Source organism: Pelobates fuscus, chromosome 3 (assembly GCF_036172605.1).
Source record: "Pelobates fuscus isolate aPelFus1 chromosome 3, aPelFus1.pri, whole genome shotgun sequence".
Lineage (NCBI taxonomy): Eukaryota > Metazoa > Chordata > Amphibia > Anura > Pelobatidae > Pelobates > Pelobates fuscus.
Genome location: NC_086319.1, coordinates 381,209,543 through 381,237,179, shown reverse-complemented (window position 1 = coordinate 381,237,179; position 27,637 = coordinate 381,209,543). Strand labels below are relative to the sequence as shown.

Sequence of the window (27,637 nt, the reverse complement as noted above, 5' to 3'; positions counted from 1 at the left end):
AGGCACACTGTCAGCAAGTTGCCAACACAAAGGAATAAAGGCTTGCATCATTTTTGGTTTGATCAGGGCCAAAATTACATGTCCTTTTGAAAATGATGGTGCGTCCATACGACTAGTACCACGGCTGAATTGACGTGCAAGTGTCAAAATTTGTGAGTGACCTTACAAGAGAACAACGCCAAGCCAGTTTCACTACAATCTCGCATGTCTTGACATTGCTCATATGATGCTGGTCAATAGGTATTCGTTGTATCCTAGTTAAACCCAGAATACTCTTAGAGCAGTGCCCTGTTCTGGTCTATTTTACCTGGGAGCATGTTACCTTCTTTCTTTGATCTTCCTGGTATTTGACTTTTTGGCCTGCTCCTAACTTTGCTATGTTCCACACATTGTTGCTCCTCTTGACCATTCAGGGGCTGATTTGTACTATGGTCGATGCAGTCGCCCAAGAGTAGTGGGAGTTTGAGCGCAGGACTTGGTTTTGTATATTTGTCTTGACCATTCTTGCCTCCAGTAGACCTTTCCTCATTCTACTGGTTTGCATTAGTCCAAGCCACCCCTAAGGACCAGTAGTACACTTCTATTCCCCATTATAGCCAAGCTGACATAAGTTTGCATTTTGGGATCAATAGTTAATCCTGACAGTATAAGTAATATGGCAAATACACTAGAACAGGGGTGGGGTATCTTTGGCCCTCCAGCTGTTTTGGACTACATCCCCCATAATGCTTGGAAATCATCAAGGGATATGTTGTCCAAAACATCTGGAGGGTCAAAGGTTCCCCACCCCTGCATTAGAAGATATGGGGACGGGGATGTGAGGACTACAGGAGGTGGAATTTGTGACAGAAGCACCCTTCGCCTTTCACATGGATGACCCCGCTTGCTGCTGAATTTACCATTTTGTTGCCAGGAACAATTAGCCCACTCCTCTATTGAGAAATAGACTCCTGCCTAGATATGCAAAAAAACAAGTTGCAAGAGAGTGCTGAGGACGGACAACAGCTCAATTAGCCTGCCCTACAGTGGATCCCCGCTCAGTTCTCAAGCTGGTTTTAGCTCATCTTGTGCCATTACAAAGAGATTACAACCTGCCTAGATATTATGCACCTTCTTATGGACTAAGAACAACCCACCCAAACAGTCATTTGACTTGTCAATGGGCATTATGCTGCACAGCGCCATCTGTTGGTGGAAAAACATTTTGCCACAGTTATGTGCACTGTGTGACATACTTGCAAGTATTGTCATGCCATCGTCCATGCCCTGGTTCTACCAAATCTTTTGGCAAGTGGTATTTTGAGGTTTAGTATCTGTTCCATTATAGTGTTTATATTGTTTTAGATGTACCTGAAAAAATTTAAAAAAAAAAGTTCCCAATAACGCAATGGAGAGAGTGTAATCACTTGGGCTGAGTGTATTGGTAAAGCAGGGTACCAGTCGTCCCTATGCTGATTACAAGATGTTGTTTGAGCGGATAGCACAATGTGCAGGGGATCCATTCAAAGAGAGGATGGGAGAGAATAAACACACTGCTATTTGTTGTATAAAAAATAATTTTATTTGCATAGTTTGTCATTAAATTGGCTGCACATGTGGCTTTTTCATATCAGCCTTAAGGCATGCATTTATTGAGCTAGACAGGAAAGATGTAGAGGACTCATTCTCATCATTTATTAATCACACAGCTGTGTTTGGTCGCAAGACTTTCCCCACCATTACAATCTATACATGATCATTTATATATGTGTACTATTTATACCACCTCTCCACTACAACACTTCTTGGAAAAAAGAAAAGGAACATTTTTTTTATAAATTATATATAGTTTTAAGTTCTATACAATCTTGCCAGAGCGCTACAAACTATTTTATTAATCAGAGGAACGGTCAGGTACACATTTATGTCCAACAGTCATGTAGTCAAGAAACTCCATTCCTACAAGATACAGCATCGTAACCTGCTGGAAGAACATACATAAAGCTTTCAGAGAAATAAACCATACAAAAAAAAAAAAAACACAAGATCGTTTTAGACAATGATAAACGTAAATGAAAACGTTAGTGCTTATATACCTGAGAGGACTAGACACGCTTACAAAATGGCTGCAGTTCAAAGTGCATAGTTTTATAGCGCACAACATTGGGAGGCATGGATTTGGGTAGGGCAGGCTTTGCCACGGATTCAACTTGTGCTACTGCCAAAGCTCACAGTGGGCAGAGCCACTCACCGACTGGGCCACTAGGGAACCAAATCAGGAAGGCAGGACAGAACTCCAAAATTGGGATTGTTCTTCTAAAAGTGGAACTTTTTGGTGGTCTGTATTTACAAAAAAGTGTTGTTGCAGACAGGAAGTATGAGAGTCCATTTTACATTTACCTTGTTAGATTAAGAGTGAAGACCCTCTGAGTGCGAAAGACTGACGTTTGAGTCTCCTTCCTCGTCTAGATTGTTTGACCTCGCTTGGTTCTTTATTCGACTCGCACGCATTCTCTGAATATTCAACTTCTGAAGCGGTTTCCTCGTCTATAGTTTCGAGCCGTGGTCTCTTCAGATCAAGTGGTTTAGAAGAGTTTCCCGAAGTTATAGCATCCTCTGTCCACTTGTACACTTTACCCTTCCTGTAGTCTTCATCATCCCGCATGAACTTCCTTAACTTCTTCGATCCTATTTCCAACCGCAATATTTTGAGTTGGTCCTCAGATTTTTCCTTTAAGGATTTCCATTCGTCAGCTGTGAATATTTTCACCAGAGCTTCCTCTTGCCGGATAATTTCTGCTCTACATTTCTCAATTTCTTTTACAAGTTGCTCCATTGTAAGGGCCATGAGTTTCAGAGAGCACTTTTTAAGGATGCCCTCAAATTCAGCACAGAACTCTTTGTCCGTAGAGAACCACGCTGGGCGCAGGTTAATCCTCAACGCTCTAGGAATTCTATTTAACTTCTGATACTCTATCAAGAAATAGTGGTGCAGTTCATATCCAAGCAATTTCTTCCTCTCTTTTAACCAGTTAGAGAAGCTTATTTTTTGTAGTTCATCATTTGCCGTGGCCATTCTGTATCAATATATGAAGACAAAAATACAAAGTTACAAGCATTAGAAAAAATATATACAATTGTGCATCACATGATGAGGAAATTTAAAGGAACGCTCCAAACACCATAACTACTAAAGCTCATAAATACAAAACCAGAGCACTAGAGAGACATGGAATTTTTATTTTTTGCTGAGAGGAGACGGGAGTGGCACCCCGGTAAGAAGCCAGGCATTCTAAAGCATTACTTACAATATGGGGTTCCAGGGCGCTCCTTACACCATAACCACTACAATGTGCTGGAGTGGTTATGGTGCTTGAAGTGTTTCTTTAACCCCTGGTTCTAAAAGAACCAAGTGACTAGAAGTTTGAAAGTTTTAACAAATCAGCAATATTGCCCGAGTTAGAAGTTTAGTGAATAGCCCTTATATATGTTGGGTATCCTTCATATCAATATAACCTTGGATAATCTCATCATGCAATATTGCAATCACATACTGAACAGTATGCTGAAAGAAAGTGCACTCTGTGGTGGCGAGTAGTTTTGAATTGGCTAGTAGATTATAATAATTTTTAGCACTAACTTTAAACATAAGCAATTGATGCCCCCCAAGTAGTTAGTTATTTAAGGGAGAAGGCAAGCACCACAACTACAATTTATTTTAGTTAAATGGTGCAAAATGTTTTGAGAGACATTCATCTGGTCTCCCTCCAATGTCAGAGCTGTGCTCTCACCCTTGCGCAAGATTACACAAGGGAGGTCTGTGGAGGAACCCACCAGTGACCGCAAAAGGGAATGACAAAACCTTGACACACACACACAAACTACCAAGACAGTCCCTACATTGTCCCAGTATCTTTTGGCTGCATTGAAATTTCAGTGAGAGTCCAACTGTCTATTTCATGGGTGCAGAAGGCCACTTCTATCATTCCCGTGGATATGGATTGGTTACTGAGGTTGGTGGGAGTTAAACTATACATCTGATGTAATCAGAGAGTGAGGCAGCCACTTGCTAAGCAGCTTATGAGAAATAAAACTCCAATCAACCTCATCCAGTGACTGACTGAGCATAAACATTTTAGTCAACAATATCTTTATATAGGAAATTACCATTTAATAGACAAACTACCAAAACACCACACTAAAAGATGCATTTACAAACACAGCCCTAAAAAATGTGAGATTTATACACACACACACACTCAAGCCTCAATTTAACAGAGGCCTGCGATTAGCATTTGATTGCAGAGTGCCCTGTCAGATCAAGGAAGGAAGCATTCGCTTTATAGGCTTTGCTCTGATAAATCTCCCCTATTCTTCCATAGTTCTATACATGGATGGGCTGTACATGAAAGACACTGCTTGTATTGATAATCAGTTAATCTAGAAAGAGCTTTAGGATGACTCCCAAGTTCCTTATTACAGAGCCCTTGAACACCATTTACCATCACCAAATATTACAGCTATGAAAACTAGGGCAGAAATAGAGACTCCTTCATAACAAATACTCTAAATTACAATTGTTACAGCAGATTATTCTCCTGCCTTTTGGTAATATGTAATAAATGACTGCATAAACTATATGGAACACCTAAACAATGAGAATTTTTGGCATGGAAACTGTCTCACATACATACCTGGAAGGGTTTGTGGCTTAGAAACAGAAGTCGTCGTCCCCTCCTCCTGTGATGGTTAAATAGTTGGACAATGGGTGGGATGGGCAAAGCTTGTAATTTGCAGTATTTTCCCTATTATGCAATTCAAAATGTGATTTAATTAACCTAACTAAATTCACCTGTCGATTAATCTACATAGAAACATAGACTGTGACGGCAGATTCGGCCCATCTAGTCTGCCCAACATTTCGAAATACTTTTAATTAGTCCCTGGTCTTTTCTTAAGTCTAGCCTATCCCACGCATGCTTAAACCCCCTCACTGTGTTAACCTCTACCACTTCAGTTGGAAGGCTATTCCATGCATCCACTACCCTCTCAGTAAAGTAATACTTCCTGATATTATTTTTAAACCTTTGCCCCTCTAATTTAAGACTATGTCCTCTTGTTGTGGTAGTTTTTCTTCTTTTAAATATAGTCTCCTCCTTTACTGTGTTGATTCCCTTTATGTATTTAAATGTTCCTATCATATCCCCCTGCCTCGTCTTTCCTCCAAGCTATACATGTTAAGATCCTTTAAAGGGACACTCCAGGCACGCAAACCACTTCTACCCATTGGAGTGGTCTGGGTGCCAACTCCCACTACCCTTAACCCTGCAAGTGTAATTATTGCAGTTTTCATAAACTGCAATAATTACCTTGCAGGGGTTAACTCCTCCTCTAGTGGCTGTCTACTAGACAGCCACTAGAGGGCACTTCCGGGATTCTAGCACAGGTTTTCTGTGCTACAGCGTCGCTGGACGTCCTCACGTTGTGTGCTAAAATCCCCATAGGAAAGCATTGAAAGCATTTTCAATGCTTTCCTATGGAGAGGTCTAATGCGCATGCGCATTAGGTCTCCCCCGCCGGATGACGTGGTGATGGGGAGGAGCGTGGGCGGACCCAGAAACAGTGCCGAGGGACATCGGCGCTGCCTCAGGTAAGTCAACCGGGGATGGTAGGTGGGAGGGTAAGGGGACCTGCAGTGCCAAGAAAACTATGTGTCTTCCTGGCACTGGAGAGTCCCTTTAACCTTTCCTGGTAAGTTTTATCCTGAAATCCATGAGAGTTAGAGAGAAAGCAGATAACTTAGCACAGAGTGTCAATAAAGATCACCTGCTGGCAAAGCATAATCAAAGCTGTGGTTTTATAACATCTAGGTTTCTTCCATTTGGTTTCTACCGCCTTATCCTTCTTATAATTTGCATAAAATGCCATAGTGAATACCAAGGCAAAGCATAACGTGACCAAAAATAGTTATGCATTGGAAGAGTGAACATTTAAATAATGGCACTTGGAGGGAAATCATATAATTCATCATTGTGGAATTCTCATATGAATTGTACCCACTGCAGGGAAGCACTTTTCATGCATTGCTCATCGACACGAAGAAGTGATATGTGTCGCGAAAACATGGAGAATCTGGTAACGCTATGCCTGACCCGCCATATTTTCCTGGACACGTATTACTTCTATATATTGTGCAATATGCATAATTAATATGCAATGCTGCAGGAAAATGAAACAAAAAAAAAGTTAATGATGTAGGGTAGGAGATATAGCTGTAACAAAAAAGAGATAGATAAGGATTAGAGATGGATACGGTGGGGGAGAAAGAGAAAAAAACACTCTAATAGTTCTGAAAAGTTGTGGATTGCGCATGCTCAGTCTGTGGCTTTCCTGAAACAAAACAACTGTCTGGTTAGCTAAACAATGTCTGTAAACTGATAACAGTCATGGTGTGGCTGCTATCAGTATATTGAGCAGATTCAGGCATGCCATGTGATGATTAGACCTCCCCTTTGGGGATAAACTACCTATCCCAGGCTTCCCCAAACACTGGCCCTCCAGATGTTGCTAAACTACAACTCCCATGATTCTATGAATGAAATAGATAGGCTGAGAATCATGGGAGTTGTAGTTCAGCAACATCTGGAGGGACGGAGTTTGGGGAAGCCTGACCTATCCCATAATCTCTTGCTGGGCACCTACAGACAGACCTACTAAGCTGTGTCCTGTGTGAAACTTCAAATCAAAGCTTTTTTTCACTCTTATTTTTATTTATTTATTTTTTTGCCAGTAACTTTATTGCATTTCTTTAGATAATGCACTAAAATTTTTAATTTGAAATTTACATATATAGTCCCTTCAACGTGTGCAAGTCTTAGTTCATAACCGCTAATGACAGCAGCTGTAAATCCGATGTTATTCGAATTAATTACAGGTGAGAATAAAGACACAGTGTCGGTGAACATTCCGTCCAACAGAAATAAAGATAGTTGGCAGGTTAGTCTACAGTAGCCAATAGGAAAAGAGATAACTATGGGAAGGTCGGTACCATGACATCAACAGCTTTTGGGGACCAGCCCACGAGGGACGTCTCAATGGCTGTGATAGTGCTGCTCCTCCTCGTAAGCCTCTGCATGAGTTTGGACAAAGAACCGTACATCCCTGGTAATAATTTACTGCTCGGAGGCCGTTATAAAGATGAGGAAACGGACCAAAATCAGGAAGAGGGTAATAACCGCCCACAAATTTGGGATTAGCCATTTTAACGGTTATGTCTATATTATTATTATTATTATTATTATTAATATTTTATTATTTATATAGCACCATCAGATTCCGTAGCGCTGTACAATGGGTGTATATCATGCTTTCCCATTTATTTATTTTATTTATTACTGGCATTTATAAGGCGCCAACAGATACCGCAGCGCTGTACAATTAGTGGGGAGCATACAATATACACAGACAAATACAAAAGGTAGAGAGGGCCCTGCTGCGATCTAGGCTGCTTTTTGGTCACTACTGGCAACACTGTCTCTGCATTCCTATTGGCTATGCTTTTCAAATGAACAATGTCCTGAGCAATGATTCGTCAGAACCATACCTTCCAAGTGTCCCTATTTGGGAGGACAGTCCCTATTTTGTGCCCAAATCCATCTGTCCATCTTTTCTATCCTAATGTATGTCCCTCTATTCTAGGAGCTCTGTATTGTTGGTGTGGCTGTGTGTATAACAGAACTCCACAGCAATAATACTCCCAGTAATGTGTCTGTGTGTATAACAGAGCTCCACAGCAATAATACTCCCAGTAATGTGTCCGAGTGTATAACAGAGCTCCACAGCAATAATACTCTCAGTAATGTGTCCGAGTGTATAACAGAGCTCCACAGCAATAATACTCCCAGTAATGTGTCTGTGTGTATAACAGAGCTCCACAGCAATAATACTCCCAGTAATGTGTCTGAGTGTATAACAGAGCTCCACAGCAATAATACTCCCAGTAATGTGTTTGAGTGTATAACAGAGCTTCAAAGCAATAATACTCCCAGTAATGTGTCTGAGTGTATAACAGAGCTTCAAAGCAATAATACTCCCAGTAATGTGTCTGAGTGTATAACAGAGCTCCACAGCAATAATACTCCCAGTAATGTGTCTGAGTGTATAACAGAGCTCCACAGCAATAATACTCCCAGTAATGTTCATTTAAACTACAATAAGTGTTTCTAGAAATCAGTCTGTGTAAATAAGACACATTGTTCTTGTTCTAAATTGCATTTTGGTTGTATAAATTGTTATCAGTAAGTGACCTAAAGTTTCTCAGAAATGTCCTACCCATGGCCACACGCCCTCTCACACCCTACAATTAATGTGTCCCTCTTTGTCAATTTAAAATGTTGGGAGGTATGCAGAATTGAGAGTAGTATAGACTCTGTGACTTCTCACAATCCCATGTGATACTGCGTGGCCTAAAGGTTATTGTAAACAATGGACTCCAACTCCTATCATCCTCACAGGGAGTTGCAGCCTATACATATACCACCAAAATACAGTGATATTTGTGGCACTTCTTTCATGTGTCATAAAAATATCCTATAAAACTAAACATCACGCACTGTTACTATCTGTACTCTAAATATCACACAATATAACTATATAGATTGTATTGCAGAGCATAAACAAATTGCTAGCTAATCTTTTGATTAAATATGTATTTTATTTTAAGGGGATTCCCCAGTCCTCAAAAGCACTTCAGCTTGCTTAATGTAAAATAAGTATGTCCACAAATAAAACAACACGGTTTGCTGACTTGTAGCAGGCACAATATCTGATACTAGGTAATTGACAGCAGGGTTACAGAGAATTTAGAACGAGAATCACAAGAGGGCGTACGTGGGGACTAAGGGTCCAAAGTGGGGGTGGTATGGAGAAACAGGGATGAAATGTTGCTGGAGAATGAGGGCCATAAGTGGGGTGGGAGTGGGACGGACAAAGAGGGTCATAGATTGGGTGGACAAGTAGACTTCTGGACACAAGTTGGGTGACATGGGGAGACACACAAGTGACATACAAGTTGAGGGATGGGAAGATCAAGAATTAAAACAGAAAAAAAGAACTATGTGAATAACGCACGTTTGCTATTACAGTACAGATAGATGTCCCCTCATTCACACACTCTCACATTTGGAGCATTAGTAGATTACACTAAATACTTTACAAAAATGTCGATCATACATCCCTAGTTTGGGCCCCTCTGATGAAGTGTAGGTCTCAATGTTATTAATGTACAGTTTATAACAATGTGTAGTTGCTGACATTATTATATAAATTTACTGCAATACTCCACTTATATAATATTTATCAACTTTACTGATTATTCACTTACAAGATATACTTGTGGCATTGCTATATAAATCGGACTCATTAAATGCGTGGATGACGATGTCTGATTTGAGAACGTTATGCAATAACTCAATTACTGTATTGTGTTAGGGAAAACATAGAGATATAATTATGTGAAATATGCACACTACTCTGTGCCATTAGGTGGCAGCATTCTTCAAAGTCAAGGGCCTTTCATTTAAATTTTATACAGGCATATGCCTATAGAAACATGTTGGGTCTTAAAATAATATACAGGGTTATTCACTAAATTGAGAATTTAAAGTAAATTTGAAGTTAAACGCCAGTCAAGACTCAAATTTCACTTCAAATTCACTTTGAATTCTCACTTTAGTGAGTGAATAATCATGATTATTTTTTTTTCAACTATATTTGTCACTCGTTACCTGCTGGCAGCAATTAGCTAATTGTATTAACCCCCTTGCACGCATTAACACATATATACAGGCAGGGGAGGTGTGTATTTTGTGTATGAAACTCACAGGTCGTATTCACGTGGACTACAATCAGAGTTTCTCATTCTGGTATATGGAGAATGATCATATCCCATAAAACCTTTATATCATTATATATATATTATATTATATAACCTTATATCATTGATATAGACCCAACGCCCATGGTATCCAGGCACCATAGCTACTTCAATCAGTGGTTATGGTGCCTACAGTGTCCTTTTAATAAAATATCAATTAAAAAATTGACCTTATTCAAAGTAGATAAACATGCTGCCCGGCACACCTTAGGCTGTGTTATTTCGCACAAGATAGATTCAGTATAAGGAGAACAAAGACCAGAATCTGTGCCCTGACATGCTTCATATCCTGCAGAATGAAAACACAGCAAAGAGAGTTTCTTATTCACTGTGCCTCACTTTTTTTTTTGTAGAAATAGAGAAGATTAAATACACCGAATGGGGGGCATGGAGGTGCAGTTGCAGGCGCAGAATTCAGGTGCGCACAAGGGCTGTTCAAGATCTACAGGGACTGGCTTTCTTTGGTAGCGGGAGTCTGCGTCAGGAGGTGCCTTGCACTCAAACAGACTGCCCGCAGTGTCCGAAGGTGGACTGCCTATGAGATCAAAAAACCGCAAAGCAACAAAAATGGCTTGTGAGTGGTATTTATAGTCTACCACTGAAATCTGATCGGGTAAAAAACAGTCTGCAATAGCCCTGAAAAGCATATTGAATTGGGTAGGCTTTTCCTCTCTCATGTTTGAGATACAAAATAAAATAAAAAAAGTTATTTAAACGAAATGGTGTTTTGCGAATCAGTCCATACTGCTTTCATTGTATATTATTCTGCTCTGGATAGATTGTTTCATAGTAGAAGGATTCTTTATTAAAGTGTGAATTGTTAGTAATTCAAACGAAATTTTAAATTTTAGGCCAAAATAATTAAATTTGAAATTGCACATTGAATTCACTTTCAATTCCTGATAATTCAAAGTTTGCTGAATAACCCGATTAGTCAATAACCTTGCAAATTGATACTGAATCTGGGAATAACGTTATTAATTAATGAGGAATCCACCTGGACACAGAAGCAGTATGTTTGCAGCATCCTAACACCATAACCACTACAACGAGCTGCTGAGAATATAGGACATATAGTGCCCCTTTAACATATCTTATAAATTAATTGTTTTTTTTTATTTTTATAATTTTATTCATACTTAAAGGACACCTGTCACCTCAAAACTATTTTTTAATATAATAATCCTTTCATGACTGATCATTGTACATCCCAAGTGTCTCTATTTAGGAGGGACAGTCCCTCTTTTGGGTCAATATCCCCTCCCTTAAAATTAAAGTATCCCTCTTATCTATTTACAATTTTATATTTTAATATAGGATACTAAAAGGCCTTTTTTGTTTTTCTTTAATAACCAAATACAATATGTATGAGGGCATTTTAAGAGAAGCCCATAAATGACAGTAAAGCACACAAGGCACACAGTCTGGGTTTATTTCAGAACTTGGACAGTGGCCTACAGACCCTGACTGCATCCCACACACTGTGCGTTCTGCTCGCTACTAATAAAGTTGGATGAAACTGGGGGAATCGGCTCATTGGCTGGCGCGTCTAGTGACGTCATTTGGATTGCGCGGGAAAGTTGCTTGCGCCTGATGCCGGAAGTGCCGCAGTAAGCATGGAGCTCGGGGATTTCGAACGGGAAAATTCCTGCAGCCGGCTCCTGGCCTCGCCCGTCCCCGAGGAGTGCCAGAGGGAGGACTGCTGCCTGGGGATAGATGAGGCTGGCAGGGGCCCCGTGCTCGGTGAGCTGCCGTTACCGTGCTCATACAGTTAAACCTTAGCTCTCCGTGACATTCATACTGTGGGACGACACCGGGCCCCCCTGTCACCGGGGACGACACCGGGCCCCCCTGTCACCGGGGACGACACCGGGCCCCCCTGTCACCGGGGACGACACCGGGCCCCCCTGTCACCGGGGACGACACCGGGCCCCCCTGTCACCGCCCCCCTGTCACCGGGGACGACACCGGGCCCCCCTGTCACCGGGGACGACACCGGGCCCCCCTGTCACCGGGGACGACACCGGGCCCCCCTGTCACCGGGGACGACACCGGGCCCGCCTGTCACCGGCGACGACACCGGGCCCCCCCTGTCACCTGGATACTGGGGTGCCCAGTGTCACCTGGATACTGGCTACCGGGCTGCCCTTTAACCTGGATTAACATCATGTCATATGTATATAGTGCTCAATTACAGCCTTTCAAAGAGCCGCAAACTCTAGGTTAAACATGTTTTCACACCTATCAATCATGTCCTGTGTTTCCAGTACACATTCAAGTCTGTATCTTCTTCTAACAGCCTTCTGTCTTATGTAGTTTTTTTTTTTTCGTCCCTTCAATTTGTACTTACTATTCAGTTTTCACAGATAAAGTGCAACAAAAGATTTTACAATAATTTTTTTTTACTTTCGCATGTGCGTTCATTGTTGTAGGTAAAACACATAAAAGTAAAGACCTACAAAACATTAAAAAATAGGTAACACAATTATTAAAGGGACACTCCAGGCGCCCAGACCACTTCTGCCCATTGGAGTGGTCTGGGTGCCAACTCACACTACCCTTAACCCTGCAAGTGTAATTATTGCAGTTTTCATAAACTGCAATATTTACCTTGCAGAGTTTAGTCCTCCTCTAGTGGCTGTCTACTAGACAGCCACTAGAGGACACTTCCGTGTTCATAGAACACGAAAAGTGTGCTATAACATTGCTGGATGTTCTCACGCTATGTGAGGACCTCCAGCGTTACTGAAATCCCCTTTGAAAGCATTATTCAATGCTTTCCTATGGGGAGGTCTAATGCGTGTGCGCGGCATTGCCACGCATTAGGTCTCCCCTGCCGCCAGCCATGCATGCTAATAGCGTCGGCTGACCCAACGCCGAGGGACATCGGCACTGGATACAGGTAAGTCACTGATGGGGGCGGGAGGGAGAGGGGACCTGCAGTGCCAGGAAAACGGTTTGTTTTCCTGGCACTGAAGAGGTCCTTTAACCCTGACAAAACAAGAGTGGGTTAATGTGAGTCTTCTCAGGTTCAGTCATTTTGGAGCCTTGTAGTAGTCTACACTCATGGGCGTGTGTCTTTATTAGCTTGTGTTCCATTAATGTGATTGTATAGTTTTGAAAAAATGTCACTAGTTTTTATTTGCTTGAGGCATCGTAAGACAACAAAGTTGCCCTTAATGCAGAGGAGCTAAATGTGTTTTTTTTATTTATTAATCTCCTCTTCATTATACACCCCAGTAAATTGTTTAATGGGGACTGAGGTGACCAAAGAGGAGCCGTTACTTGACAGTTCCACTTTAAAATTAGTTAGACCTTTACTGCTTTATTAATAAGGTGACTGTGCTGTCTCTTTCCAATACAGTATAAAATGTGCATTATACATTTTATCTGATGATATTAGTTGCTCAGAACGCAAGTTTGACACATTGTCTATTTTCTTTAGCTGTGCTCCGCTTAAAGGGACACTCTGGACTCCTAAAGCACTTTAGTGTGCTGACATGCTATATGTGAAAATAGTGTGTCGTCTTCTTAAACTTTTACAAAAAGTGCAGATTTCAGCAGAAATTTACGTTTATAAATTAACCATGTTGCACCCGAATTGCTTTCAAGCAGACAAGAAGTCCTGTTACTTCCTGGTTTGCAGAGTGATTTTACCCTTTTTTTTTTATTTGGGAAGTGCAGTGTCCCTTTAAGTGGGTTATCCATAGTGATCTCTAGAGAAATTGAATGCATGCTGGCTGGTATGGGCTGCTCAGTTTCAGTTGTATGAATTGAGAAAAGTTAAGATAATGGAGAGAGAGCACTGACCAAGTTGTGCAATTAAAACGTGTATAATTGACCGGAACCAGAGGTGAAGTTTGCTCTAATTATCCTGCTGCTGTCAGAAACATTGCATACGCTGGGTCCTTGTACCATAACCATTTCAACAATCTGAAGTGGTTTTGGTGCACAACAGCATTTGATATAGTGAAAAATAGATAAGTCGATATATTTTGCATGGGGAATGCAGAAACTGCAAAAATGGCCACCTTTTACATTACCTTGCATTTTGTCTATTGCAATTGCAATAGAGTCAAACCATTCATAAACCTTTTACTGTGGAACATTGTGATTGGACTCTGGCTACCATACCCAGCACAGCATGCTGAAGTCTAGTGTTCATGGTGTTCAGCGTGCCCCTTAAAAGAGTAACTGTTACTTACTATGATTTTTTTAAATTTATGCTGTTAATTCAATACAAGAGTGGAAAATGAAATAAAATGTAGACAATTGCAGCTGTTTATCCTACAACTGGGTGTCTCTATCTTGGATACATGTCAGTCATTCTCTATTCTTTGCTCCTGGCAATCGGCATGGAGAGAGAAGGAAACATTAAAGAATTAAGGTTATTTAATAAAGTAGGAATTTTGGGGAATTTAAAGTGAATGTCAAATTTAATGACGAAGTAGCCATGCTGGCACATTTCTACAAATCCGATTTGCTTCCGGTTTCATTTATTTAGCCTTTCACTTAAACTTCACTGTGAATTCCTGACAATTGTTACTAAGGAAGCTCCAGGAAGCATTGGGACGTGAAACAGGAAGTGCCTCTAGAGGCAGTCCTAACCCTGCAATTTAAACATTGCAGTTTCTCTGATTGCAGGGTTAAAGAACAGGGACATTGCACCTAGACCACTTTAATGAGATGAATTGGTCTGGATGCCTATATTGTCAATTTAATCGACTTAGAAGTTCTTGTGCGTTTTTACCTACATGTCCATCTATTCATTAGGATGCAAGGGGAAAAGTCACAACTATTGTCATGCTAAATACTTAAGACTCCTGAGAATCACGTAAAATATACTGCAAAACAGCTACCATGCCAAACATGAACAAAGCGTGTGCTCTCAGAGCCCAACCACCCATCATTGCCATTTAATATTAAAAGGAATACATTTATTGAAAGTGACTCTTTTCATAAGAGAACTGACAGATTGTGCTCAGTTTTCTGGTTCACCCAGAAAGAGCAAGGAGACTTTTCTCAAAACACCACTGAACCATCAGAATATAGATTTGATTTTCACATATTAGGGAGGCCACATTACTTTTCTATGCATTTAAACCTGTCTTGTTCTGCTGTTTTACATACAACCAATTCAGATTACTGCTTCACAAACCTTACAACGTTAATGGCAAGGTTTGTGGTCTGTTTAAACAGGCCAGCTATGCAGGTTCTATAAGATGTTTAGATATTTATATATTAAACTATTATCCCTCTTTTCTCTCCCTCTGTAGGTCCTATGGTTTATGGGATCTGTTACTGTCCCGTGTCACGCAAAAAGGAATTGGAGGAGTTGAAAGTAGCAGGTAAGAAACATTTAAAAGGATGTAAAGAATAATTGGGTTGTCATCATCTCATTTACATAGCACATTAAATCTATCACATATATAAACCGCAATACAGGGGTTAAAACATGCTTGGTTAAAAAAACCTTACTTCACCTTACTGCTGTCATAATGTCCCTGTTAACTCCATTTATCACCACTATTACTGTCTGTCATTATATTAAAATATATTACAAAAACATTTTCTACAGTGCTTTACCATGTTTTTTCAAGTTACACAAATTAATTCAACTCACAAGTTTTACATACAGAACAAGAGGTAGTGAGGGCCTTGTTTAAACAGGTTTACAATATAATGGTAACGGGGGAGTCATTTTCACAGTAGGTAAACATAACATGCCATTTGTTCAAAATAAGAATGGATTGCATGTGTGTGGACAGTATAGTCTGTAAACAGCATATGACTACATCGGGGTAAATGAGGACAAAGGGGACAAACGTTAATTGTTCAGTTCAAATGCTTCTGACAAAAAGGGGGGGGGGGGGGCTTTTAAGGCTTAAATCAGTGTTTCCCAACCCAGTCCTCAAGACACACCTACCAGTCCAGGATTTAGGGGTGACCCAGTTGTGTCTAAGGTGTTTTTTTCTTTTTTTTCTTTCTAAAAACACCTTAGACAAAACTGGGTAATCCTTAAATCCTGGACTGGTAGGTGTGCCTTGAGGACTGGGTTGGGAAACACTGGCTTAAATTATTAAAGTATGAGACTAAGTGGAAAAGTAAATCCCAAGAAATAAAGTGCGTACCATGAAATCTCCTTTAAAACAGTAATTGTGTTGATGCAAATCAGAGAAAAACAGAAGTCATTAGGAGAGAGGTTGGGATGAGGAAGGATATGTACGTTGGGCACTGGTAGGAAGTGCTAATAGGTAAGGATTAGTGAATGGAATTGAATGTGTGAATATATAGGGAGTCAGTGTAAAGGCTCGCAGAAGGGCTGTGCATAGTGGTTATGGTGCCTCTCAGATAGTGAAACTGTTTAAGAATGGATTGACAACCTACCCTGGTTCCATTAGACGCCCCGTGACTGCATCTTTCCTTCTGGATGCTCCTGCATAAAGAATCGGTTAGTTTCACTGAACTAAGCACAGCCGCTGAGTCTAAGTCGTCAGCGTGGGCACCTGGTGTACCAGATAATTTGTCAAATAGTTCTTAAACTGTTTGCTTACTCGTTTGGCGCAGGGGCACTCCTGGCACTGTGACCATTACAGTGGGCTATAGTGGTTACGGTACTCTACGTGTTCCTTTAAGGACTTAAAGTAGTATTGTTTGAGGGGTGTGCTGAGCTATGGGAGAGCAGTATTGATTAGCAGTGCAGGGGATTTAATATTGCAAACTTCCTTCAGCTACAATCAACTGATCTAGGACACTTACGGAGGTATCAAGTTAACTTTGTGTAAGAGAGTTGGAGTATTGGATAGTTCTTGGTGCTGACCCAAGGAGGAAGTCATAGGGAAAAAAAAAAAGTCTAGAGACTTCAGAGCTGGCAGGGATGTTGAAATCACCAAGAATAAGAGGTCTTGGCTAAAAGGAATTATGGGATCCCTACTGAGAATGCTTTATGAAGAGGCCAAGATGTTCATGACGGCGATAATGAGATACAAGAAGCGGGCATGTGTATATAAGCAATGTTTCTTGGATACACTCTTTGAAAAGTAGCAAGAGGCATTCTAATTCTAGCATTGACCACACAGAATGTGTGGTCAATAATGTTGTAAGTCTCGTTTAAATAATATTTTGTCGTCCTCTTCTTTCTGTAGATTCCAAGACACTCAATGAAGCTGAGAGGGAACGTCTGTTTGAAAAGTTAAATGCTACAACAGACTTCATTGGCTGGGCCTTACACATACTGTCCCCTAATGTCATCTCTACCAGCATGCAACAAAGGTACATTTTGAAAATCCTTTTTAAACCTGTACAATTATCAAGTAATCCAGCCTCTGAGTTTTAGATTTCCTTGCCAAAATTTTATTACAGTAACTGAATGTTTGAGTGCCTTATTACTCTGTAACATCTTATTACAGTAACCTGGCTCCTGAGTGCCTTATTACCCTGTAACATCTTATTACAGTATCCCGGCTCCTGAGTGCCTTATTACCCTGTAACATCTTATTACAGTAACCCGGCTCCTGAGTGCCTTATTACCCTGTAACATCTTATTACAGTAACCTTGCTCCTGAGTGCCTTATTACCCTGTAACATCTTATTACAGTAACCCGGCTCCTGAGTGCCTTATTACCCTGTAACATCTTATTACAGTAACCTTGCTCCTGAGTGCCTTATTACCCTGTAACATCGTATTACCCTGTAACATCGTATTACCCTGTAACATCGTATTACCCTGTAACATCGTATTACCCTGTAACATCGTATTACCCTGTAACATCGTATTACCCTGTAACATCGTATTACCCTGTAACATCGTATTACCCTGTAACATCGTATTACCCTGTAACATCGTATTACCCTGTAACATCGTATTACCCTGTAACATCGTATTACCCTGTAACATCGTATTACCCTGTAACATCGTATTACCCTGTAACATCGTATTACCCTGTAACATCGTATTACCCTGTAACATCGTATTACCCTGTAACATCGTATTACCCTGTAACATCGTATTACCCTGTAACATCGTATTACCCTGTAACATCGTATTACCCTGTAACATCGTATTACCCTGTAACATCGTATTACCCTGTAACATCGTATTACCCTGTAACATCGTATTACCCTGTAACATCGTATTACCCTGTAACATCGTATTACCCTGTAACATCGTATTACCCTGTAACATCGTATTACCCTGTAACATCGTATTACCCTGTAACATCGTATTACCCTGTAACATCGTATTACCCTGTAACATCGTATTACCCTGTAACATCGTATTACCCTGTAACATCGTATTACCCTGTAACATCGTATTACCCTGTAACATCGTATTACCCTGTAACATCGTATTACCCTGTAACATCGTATTACCCTGTAACATCGTATTACCCTGTAACATCGTATTACCCTGTAACATCGTATTACCCTGTAACATCGTATTACCCTGTAACATCGTATTACCCTGTAACATCGTATTACCCTGTAACATCGTATTACCCTGTAACATCGTATTACCCTGTAACATCGTATTACCCTGTAACATCGTATTACCCTGTAACATCGTATTACCCTGTAACATCGTATTACCCTGTAACATCGTATTACCCTGTAACATCGTATTACCCTGTAACATCGTATTACCCTGTAACATCGTATTACCCTGTAACATCGTATTACCCTGTAACATCGTATTACCCTGTAACATCGTATTACCCTGTAACATCGTATTACCCTGTAACATCGTATTACCCTGTAACATCGTATTACCCTGTAACATCGTATTACCCTGTAACATCGTATTACCCTGTAACATCGTATTACCCTGTAACATCGTATTACCCTGTAACATCGTATTACCCTGTAACATCGTATTACCCTGTAACATCGTATTACCCTGTAACATCGTATTACCCTGTAACATCGTATTACCCTGTAACATCGTATTACCCTGTAACATCGTATTACCCTGTAACATCGTATTACCCTGTAACATCGTATTACCCTGTAACATCGTATTACCCTGTAACATCGTATTACCCTGTAACATCGTATTACCCTGTAACATCGTATTACCCTGTAACATCGTATTACCCTGTAACATCGTATTACCCTGTAACATCGTATTACCCTGTAACATCGTATTACCCTGTAACATCGTATTACCCTGTAACATCGTATTACCCTGTAACATCGTATTACCCTGTAACATCGTATTACCCTGTAACATCGTATTACCCTGTAACATCGTATTACCCTGTAACATCGTATTACCCTGTAACATCGTATTACCCTGTAACATCGTATTACCCTGTAACATCGTATTACCCTGTAACATCGTATTACCCTGTAACATCGTATTACCCTGTAACATCGTATTACCCTGTAACATCGTATTACCCTGTAACATCGTATTACCCTGTAACATCGTATTACAGTAACCCGGCTCCTGAGTGCCTTATTAGCCTGTAACATCGGTTTAATCCAGGTTCTAGGTGCCTATTACTTACTAGTTATCACTAATTATTTTATTAGCAATTCCTTTTGTTTCAGTAAACCTCTTAATCCTTTTTTTTTTTTTTTGTCTTGTAGAGCAAAGTACAATTTAAATGCCTTATCGCATGACACTGCTATCGGTCTAATTCAGCATGCTCTAGATACAGGTGTTCAGCTGAAAGAGGTGAGATGTTTGCTTTTTGGTGATTGGCAAGGTGGGATATTTAATAGTGTGGTACTGAACATGCCATTCTCTCAGGTGTTTGTAGATACAGTGGGCCCGGCAGAGAAATACCAGGAGAAACTGAAACACAGATTCCCTGAGCTGGATGTCACTGTGAGACCGAAGGCTGATTCATTGTTTCCTGTTGTTAGTGCAGCAAGTATCTGTGCAAAGGTGAGATGTTCTTAGGAACTACTGGAAATAGTTATCAACTTTGTGTAAACTACTATTTAACGGGACCACCATTTATATTTGCCTTGAAAGATTACCATTTGTGCCATATTGGAGAACTGTATGGGGTTTATTCAGTAAACTTTCATTTGTAGCTAAATGAAATCCCAATGGCAAAATGTGGGCTACATTTGGATCTTCTGGGGTGACTGACTGTGGTCCCTTTATTCTTTACTCTGGCAAAAATGGGAAGTTATGTATTCTTGGCTGATAATTTTGTATGCACATCTGGATCAAACACCCACTTAGCGCTTTCTAAAACAATTCTCTGAGTGAGAGACACGTGATGGTCTGAGATTGTTGGATAACGGTCTATCACCAGTGACTAAGAGAAAGACTTCTGCACTGGGGCCTGAGAAGGAGGAGGCAGAGGGGCCGAGAGGACGGACGCCGTGCACAGCATTTTAAGGTTGAACTGTTCAAAAACAGTTGAACCCCATAAGGCAAAGTACTCAGGACCATCGGACACCATAACAGTTTCATGTAGAAGTCGTACTGACTGGTGCCCTTTTAAGCGCTTAATACTGTGTATACGTTCCCTTCTAGCTTACATCATGTTGTCAACCTGCTGATCATTCATTTTTCTTAATTTCAGGTGGCACGAGACCGGGTGGTAAAAGGGTGGAAGTTCTTGGAGGATTTGGGTGATATTGATATGAATTATGGCTCTGGCTATCCAAACGGTAGGTGCCTCCCAAAAGTCTGTGATAGTGAATTATTATTATTTTTAGGAAATTGTGATATTGGCAATAAGGGGTGGGATCCTTGAAAGCCGGTAGCTGAACAAAAAAAACTTTAATATGCCATTGATTTGTTAATGTTATTGCCTGTTGAAAACAGATTGGTGTAGCGATTTGTCCAATTGTTTTCCATGTTTCTACTATTGAGTAATCTTCCAATGTATGTTCAATTGATACGATTACAAACTTTATACAATCGTATGGGATAAGTATAACTTATCAATCTGCCAAGTAGCCAACTTGGTGCCTGTAACGGACCATTTCTGCATAAAAGGGGAAAAATGCGTTTAGGCGATAATCCCCTTTTCCATAGACAGGCACAGCTACTGCAGAACATCAGAACTCACGAGCTGGATACGAAATGACACTCCGAACTGGAACAGCTGAACAAGAAAAGCATACAATCGGCTTACACTCTTGGCAGTCAGCTTACAATCCAATCCCCCCCAAGAACGAGACGACACTTCATTTTGAGGGTTAAGCAGGAACTCAAGACTGGGACACCCAGTCTGGCTTTTATTACCAACAAGTACATACAGGACACTCCCAGGGGGAGGATGAAATTAACCAATCACATGGATGTACCTCCCACACATTTCCTCCCCTTAGATTAACACTTAACACAATTATACTGTACACCTTTTTCCCCAATTCCTGGATGTACCCCAAATACATATGCTACACCTCCAAAACAGGTATCCCCTGATAGCCCTTATTCAGGGGGACAACATATGCAAGAATCAGCCCATTCGGATAAATGGTTCAGGAGTTATGGAACTTTAAAGTATTGACCGACCGCATGGGTAAAGTATCCGAAAACAGTTCCATGCATTTTGGCCCTGCGGTCGGTCACAAACAAGGGAATGAAAACAGACGAATTGCCTGTGTTATAGAGCCTGGAGAGGGTTTGAATGAATTCCCTTGTTTGTGGGGTTCTTTCTACCGAACGGGGGGTCATTCGGTAGTTTCCATACGAACTTCTGGAAGTATGGAGGTCTCAGCGGTGTTTGCCTAGTCAAGTGTCCGATTTCAGTTCCAGAAAAACACCGCTGTTCGGTAGTTAAAGATGGCCGCCGCCACGTGTTGGTTTCCTGAATGGCGGCCACCCAGAGGACACAGAACACATTACATGATTGCCAATTACCCGTTTGCAACATTGTTGCAAACGGTAATTGGAGGCACACTTAATCCTGGGTGGTCTGGTTGTTCGGTAGTTTCCTCAATACAATGAATGGAGTGATTCTACCGAACAATCAGATGAAGGCTGCATATATATATATATATAACCCAGGTTAACTGCATACAACAATACATACATGACATTTAAAGTATTAAAGGCAGGATTACTGTACTACGTTCCACAGTCTTAAAGGTACAGTAGTCCCAAAAGTTCCAATATGTCCATCGCTGCTTTTAAAGGGCCAGCAGCAGCAATACAAATTATTACCTGCCCAAATATAGTCTTTAAAGTGCAATATGTCCAGGGGCCATAGTCAGCGGGCAGGAGGCTAGCAGCCAGGCCTCTCCAGTTCACAGTGGCGAAGCTGGTTTCGCCACAGTGCCACCGCTTGGACTCTGTCCTTTGGAGAAGTCACTGTCTATTCAGTTTGGATGGATCTTGTATGGAAAAAGAGGAAGTAAACATAATTCCTGTGTGTGAGAGTCTTATAGCTGCATCAATGTTTGCCCTTTGCTACAGGTAGATTCCACTCTCTGCAGGGGGGCAGAGTGCAAAGTATTTATGGTGCTTAGACTGATTCTTTGAAGAAAAAAAAAAGGAAAATAATCTAGTTGATATGTCCCCAATGAAAACATGCATGCATTTAATTATGTATTTTTTTTTTCTTCATTGGAGTTATATCTAAAACTAGCTGGCAAGAGCTGCACATCTCTTGTCTGCTGCATTTGAAAGCCCTCCTCTTCTAACCCCGCCCAGACTTTCTGTGACTGTCCAATCACAGACTTCCCAATGCAGCTCAAGGAGAAGCCTTAGCAAGGCAGGTGCTCTGGGCAATTGCTGCCTCTTGAGTTTACTTCCACTGAGCTAACCGACCCAGGAAGTAACAGGACCACTGTCTGTACTGGGTTATGGTGCATGGTGTGTTCATTAAATATTTTACGTAACCTGCGTACGGCCACTGGAAGCATTTAGAATTACACACAGATAAATAAAACCAGATAATTGTGTCTGACATTTAATGAGTGCAAAACACTATGTACTGTTTGCCAGGGTCAATGCGACTATAAACTTGTTGGTTTTTCCCCACTTTTTAAAGATCTGAATAAGTAATTCAGCAGAATATGACTGCATTGTGACTTGGTGCTTTTAATATCCCCCTTTTTGTGCATTGCCTTGTTTAGTACAGCAGACTGTAGAGACCGTTGGAGCAGTATTGGGATATCTTACACATTTTTGGAGCTTATCTTCCTGTTACTATATAAACCCCGCTAAACGCCTGTTGGATAAATACACTTTGTGTCTTAAACCTTGTTTATTTGAGGCAGTATTTGACCTATAGCTAGATACATTCTATGTTCTGCCTGAAGGTTCTCTCTGTACGTCCGGTTGATATGCAGGGACAGAGCTAATTACTGTGGGTAGAATCACATCCTGTATTTGGGTGTACTCTCTCCACTGTTTGTGTTTTTTGTTCTAATTAATTTGAGTTTGCCCCATCAGGGTCACAGTTAAACTGATCCTGGCTATAGTTTTACATTTTGAATCTGAACGTTTATCAGTGATTGCTTGCTGGAACACCCCTTTTGCATGGTGATACTTCACGTACTGCTTTGTGTAAACCGATGTAACTAAAAGGGTGGTTTAGTTTAGGGGAACCCTTCACTCTGATAAAGAGCTTTTATCTTCTCTACTCTCTATGCTGAGGAGATATGGACTCCTACTCCAGTCCCTGCTTTTATGATACAATGTGTAGTGTGCAAACAGAATATTCAAGGTTACAGCTGTATATCTAAAATTAAATGGTTTTAAAAATGCACTGTTTCTTTAAAATCACACCAGCAACAAATTATTGAACTCACAAAATATATGGAATTTTTTTTGCATCCACTGGTGCCTTCCTTCGATGTAGATGGGGGTGCTGTTGGTCTCTCTTCCACCTTTTCGACTCCTTGAATGGGGCCAAATTCACGCCACTCGTACACAGGAAATAAGGATGTGGTCATTGATTAAAATAATAAAATACATTTTATTGGGTTTGACGAGTTTGTTTTTCCCCTTTCCTTTGTAACTACATGAAATATGTAACCCTGATAAGATTGTTTGCCCAGAATGAAACTATGCACAGACTATATAAATGTATCTGTTTGGTTTCAAGATGCAGATGGAAAAAGAGTCTGTCGAGTGGAGGGGCTAGTGTGTTACAATTCTTTATCAGCAAGGCATCCTTTTCTGTCCTTGCCTTCTGTGTATTTTGCTAAGTAACAGTGCTATGTGCATGTATGTATGTATGTATATATATATATATATTATAATTTATTATACACACACACGTTTATTTCCTTATCTACTACAAATCCACATCTAGCCGTGCCAGAATTTGCCTTCCTCTAAAAACGTACACTCCTGCATTTTGCTCAATTGTCGAGCGTAATCTGTTAATGTAGAATGATTAGTAAGCTATCCCCTTATTAAATCATTGCCTGTCTAAATGAAATACTGATTTCACTGATCATAACTTCTGACCGGATTCCGTATTGTAAAACTAACATGTCCTGTAGAATGTACCAACAATAACAGTAATAATGCTAATCCCAATAAATGTCAACATCATACTTTTAATTGATCCTCGGAGTGTAGTGAAAGAGCTTAAAGGGCTGAAGAGCTTTATGGGTGAGGAGTATCACATTAAAAAGGTACTTTATAAAAGCACATTTTGCTATAAGAAATCGTCACTTTTATTATTTAAATAATGGAACATTCCCTGGCTGTCAATGAAACAACCTGGGAGGTTTCTACCTACTTCTGTTAGGCTCCCTGAGCAAACGTAAGTGGCAAGTGCACTCTACATGAGCATGCCATGTATGAATAATGCACGTATGGAGTCATTGGGGGTATACCTAAAAATGTAAGTCTGTTTTTTTTTTTTTTTTTTTGGTATGTGTTCATTTTTGCCCATGCTTTTACCTGTGGAGTGTTCATTTAAAGGGACACTATAGGCACCCAGACCTCTTCATCTCATTTAAGAATCTGCCTGGATGCAGTGCCCTGTCCCCTTAACCCTGAATATTTACATTATTACGGATGTCTCCTAGGTTGCAAGTAGAGGTGCTTCCTGTCATTTCATAGAGTTTAACTCTGAAACGATGTTGGACGTCCGCATACTTTGCATAAGGACGTCCTTTAAATCGCTGGAGGCCGGACCAATAGTTAACTGTAGAGGGACACTATAGGATCCTTTTACAAACTTTAGAAAATCATAATTTTTTCACTTTTCCATGGAAACATTTAAATGTGACCATATTCAGAGAAAAAAAAAGTTGGTCAAAAGATTTTTTGTGAATTAGTGTTAGTGTTTGTTTGGGTGTGTGTGTAAACATGCACTGTACTATTATACGCTAACTGACACAGAAAAGAAAACATTGAAAGCTGATATTGATTCAAAATATTTCTACGTGTAGAGTATTTATTATTTTCTGTTCAACAAGAACTTCATTAACATTTGCTGAATAAGTGAACAGATAAAACAGGGGGGTGAGGGGGTTAAAAGCTGCAGCATTCTTGGTATAGGACCTGTTATTGCTTGTAAAGATAAGAAAAAACAATGTTATCTCTTCTCAAAACTTAATTTTACCACAACACTCAATGTACCCTCTCTATTAGTTGACAATATAGGATTTCTGATTAAAGAATCTGGGTGTGGGACTTAATCTGATACTAGACACCAAAACAACTTTAGGTTAATGAAGCAATGTTGTTCTGATCGTGCAGTCTGACTCTTTTTTATAATTTCTTATCTCCTGCTCTGCTAATGGCCAACAGGAGCCCCCTGTGTGTTACAGAACAGCAGATAAGAGCTTCTAAAGTAAATACATTGAGCTGTAATATCTGATTGAAAATTAATCAAATTTTCTTTTCATGGATACTGTGTCACAGCCAGGTGAGGTGTGGCTAGGGCTGCATTAACAAAGTGATTGAACTCCTAAATTGCAGAGAATTGAGCAGTGAGACTGCAGGGACCTAATCTATACACCAAAGCCTAAGTGCGCTAAAGTTGTTTTGGTGTATAGATCAAGCTCCTGCAGTCTCAGAAGCTAAATCACTTTATTTACGGGGTAGAGGGTGTTTTTGTTTGTCCCTCCTCCCAGCCCCCCAAGGACTAAATTCGATATATAAAACCTTTGACTCCTATTCATCAATTTATGGCTTCACCGAGTCCTTTTATATAATATTAGAATTTGCTGGTGAATAAGTTTGAAATTTTAAGCATTAAAAAAAATAAATTCTCCCAAACTCTGCTCTGACTCAAATTAATATGTTTTCCTTTTGCAGACCCCAAGACAAAGGATTGGCTTGCCAAATATCTGGACCCTGTTTTTGGATACCCACAGTTTGTCAGGTTTAGCTGGAGTACAGCCCAAACCATCCTGGACAGAAGTGCCGCCCCAGTGGTCTGGTGAGTGGAGTGCTTAACATTCTGACGCGATGCAATTTATGTCCCCTGCTGGAGCGTGCTTTATATATTCATTTTACATAATGCTTATAGGAAACTGTTAACGAAGTGTGTTATTAGAACGTAAATTGGTAAAAAAATACAGTAGGGTTTTATTTTATTAATTTGTGTGTTGTTTTTTTTCCCCTGTGTGTGTGTGTGTGTTTTTATTTTTCCTGATCTTAACTCCTCTCTAGAAGAGGTTAAATAATTGACGACCGAGACCTTTTGCTCGGTCAAAGACTGTCTAGTAGAGCTGTGCAAGCTACAATGGAGGTGCAGTAATGGGTATGTAGATTAGAATATGCTCGAGGTCATGTAATCCTATGTCTATTAAAGATGTAGGGGGTGGGAGAAGGGTAAACGATTGTGATAGAATAATGTAAGGGTGTTGAGCGGGACTAACCAGGATTTGAAAAAATTGGTTAAGGCAAAGGTGTACACTTATCAGAGGTTGGTTCTACAGGGGTTGAACTTCTCATATTGTGGATTGCTGAAAGATGTTCGTTTCTGACCAGCTTATTCTTGCCTTGGTGGTTAGTGACACTAGCAGAGCTGATGGAGATTAGTCATATCAGATTATGCTGGGTGAAGGAGGTCAGACAGACCTTGTGTAGTATTAGGAAGGATTTCCGTGCTTGTCTGGTCGCTATTGCCTTACCATCTTACATTAATGGCAGCCCTGTAAATACTCCTAAGCACAGCTTACCTTCCCTAACTTTCTTTTATGAGTATTTAAAATACAAACCGGGATAGTGACTTGTTAAAACCTAATAAGACTATTTGATTTCGTTTTTTTCCAGGCCAGATGAGGAGGAGGAGGATGGTGTGCCAAGTAAATCTCAGGCTGTCCTGTCCTCTTACTTTACAACTCAAAAGGAAGCTGTCAAACCCAAAAGACACCGGTTCTTCCAAGAGAGACTTCTGGAGCCTCTGTCTGAGTTGTAAAACCGTTGTAGTGTTTCAGTGAGTTTATTCTCGTTAATAGGAGGGTTCCTGATCTATTTTCTTGATCATAAACAGTTGTTTTAGTTTCATGAAGGTGCGATCCTCTTATTGTGTGTCATGGGGCTGAGAGAACAACTCAGAACTATGTGTCTTCTGTCCTACAGCTTTATTTGTATGTTACACCTGCCACTAAGATGAGGCTGTTTCTTTCATCTTGTGATGATTTGACAGTACCGTTCATCCTGAAATCATGGTAGAGGCTAAGGAACTGTTCCTACAAGGCCATTCCCCTGTCACAGGGGTGGAAGAAGCTATTTCTGTCCTTACCAGTTTTGTACAATATCTGTATCACCCAGGATCTTTAATAAAACTCTTTTGTATAATGTGTGTGTTTTATTTATAATTCAGGGGTATAGAA

At 40.3% G+C, this 27,637-nt stretch overlaps 2 protein-coding genes across 2 annotated transcripts; one reads left to right on the top strand and one right to left on the bottom strand.

Annotated features, from left to right (window-relative positions):
- Positions 1-2,383: 2,383 nt before the first annotated feature.
- Positions 2,384-4,686, bottom strand: LOC134601872 (uncharacterized). The gene is made up of 2 exons (XM_063446376.1): positions 4,674-4,686; positions 2,384-3,056 (listed from the first exon to the last, which is right to left on the bottom strand). Exon 2 carries the CDS (start codon positions 3,053-3,055, stop codon positions 2,384-2,386), a length of 672 nt encoding a protein of 223 aa, XP_063302446.1. The 5' UTR covers position 3,056; positions 4,674-4,686.
- A 6,790-nt stretch (positions 4,687-11,476) lies between these two features.
- On the top strand, positions 11,477-27,602 carry RNASEH2A (ribonuclease H2 subunit A). The gene is made up of 8 exons (XM_063449581.1): positions 11,477-11,656; positions 15,190-15,261; positions 17,059-17,185; positions 19,505-19,592; positions 19,668-19,805; positions 20,458-20,545; positions 26,112-26,235; positions 27,075-27,602. The coding sequence occupies exons 1-8, from the start codon at positions 11,530-11,532 to the stop codon at positions 27,217-27,219; spliced, it is 909 nt and encodes a 302-aa protein (XP_063305651.1). The 5' UTR covers positions 11,477-11,529; the 3' UTR covers positions 27,220-27,602.
- Positions 27,603-27,637: the final 35 nt, after the last annotated feature.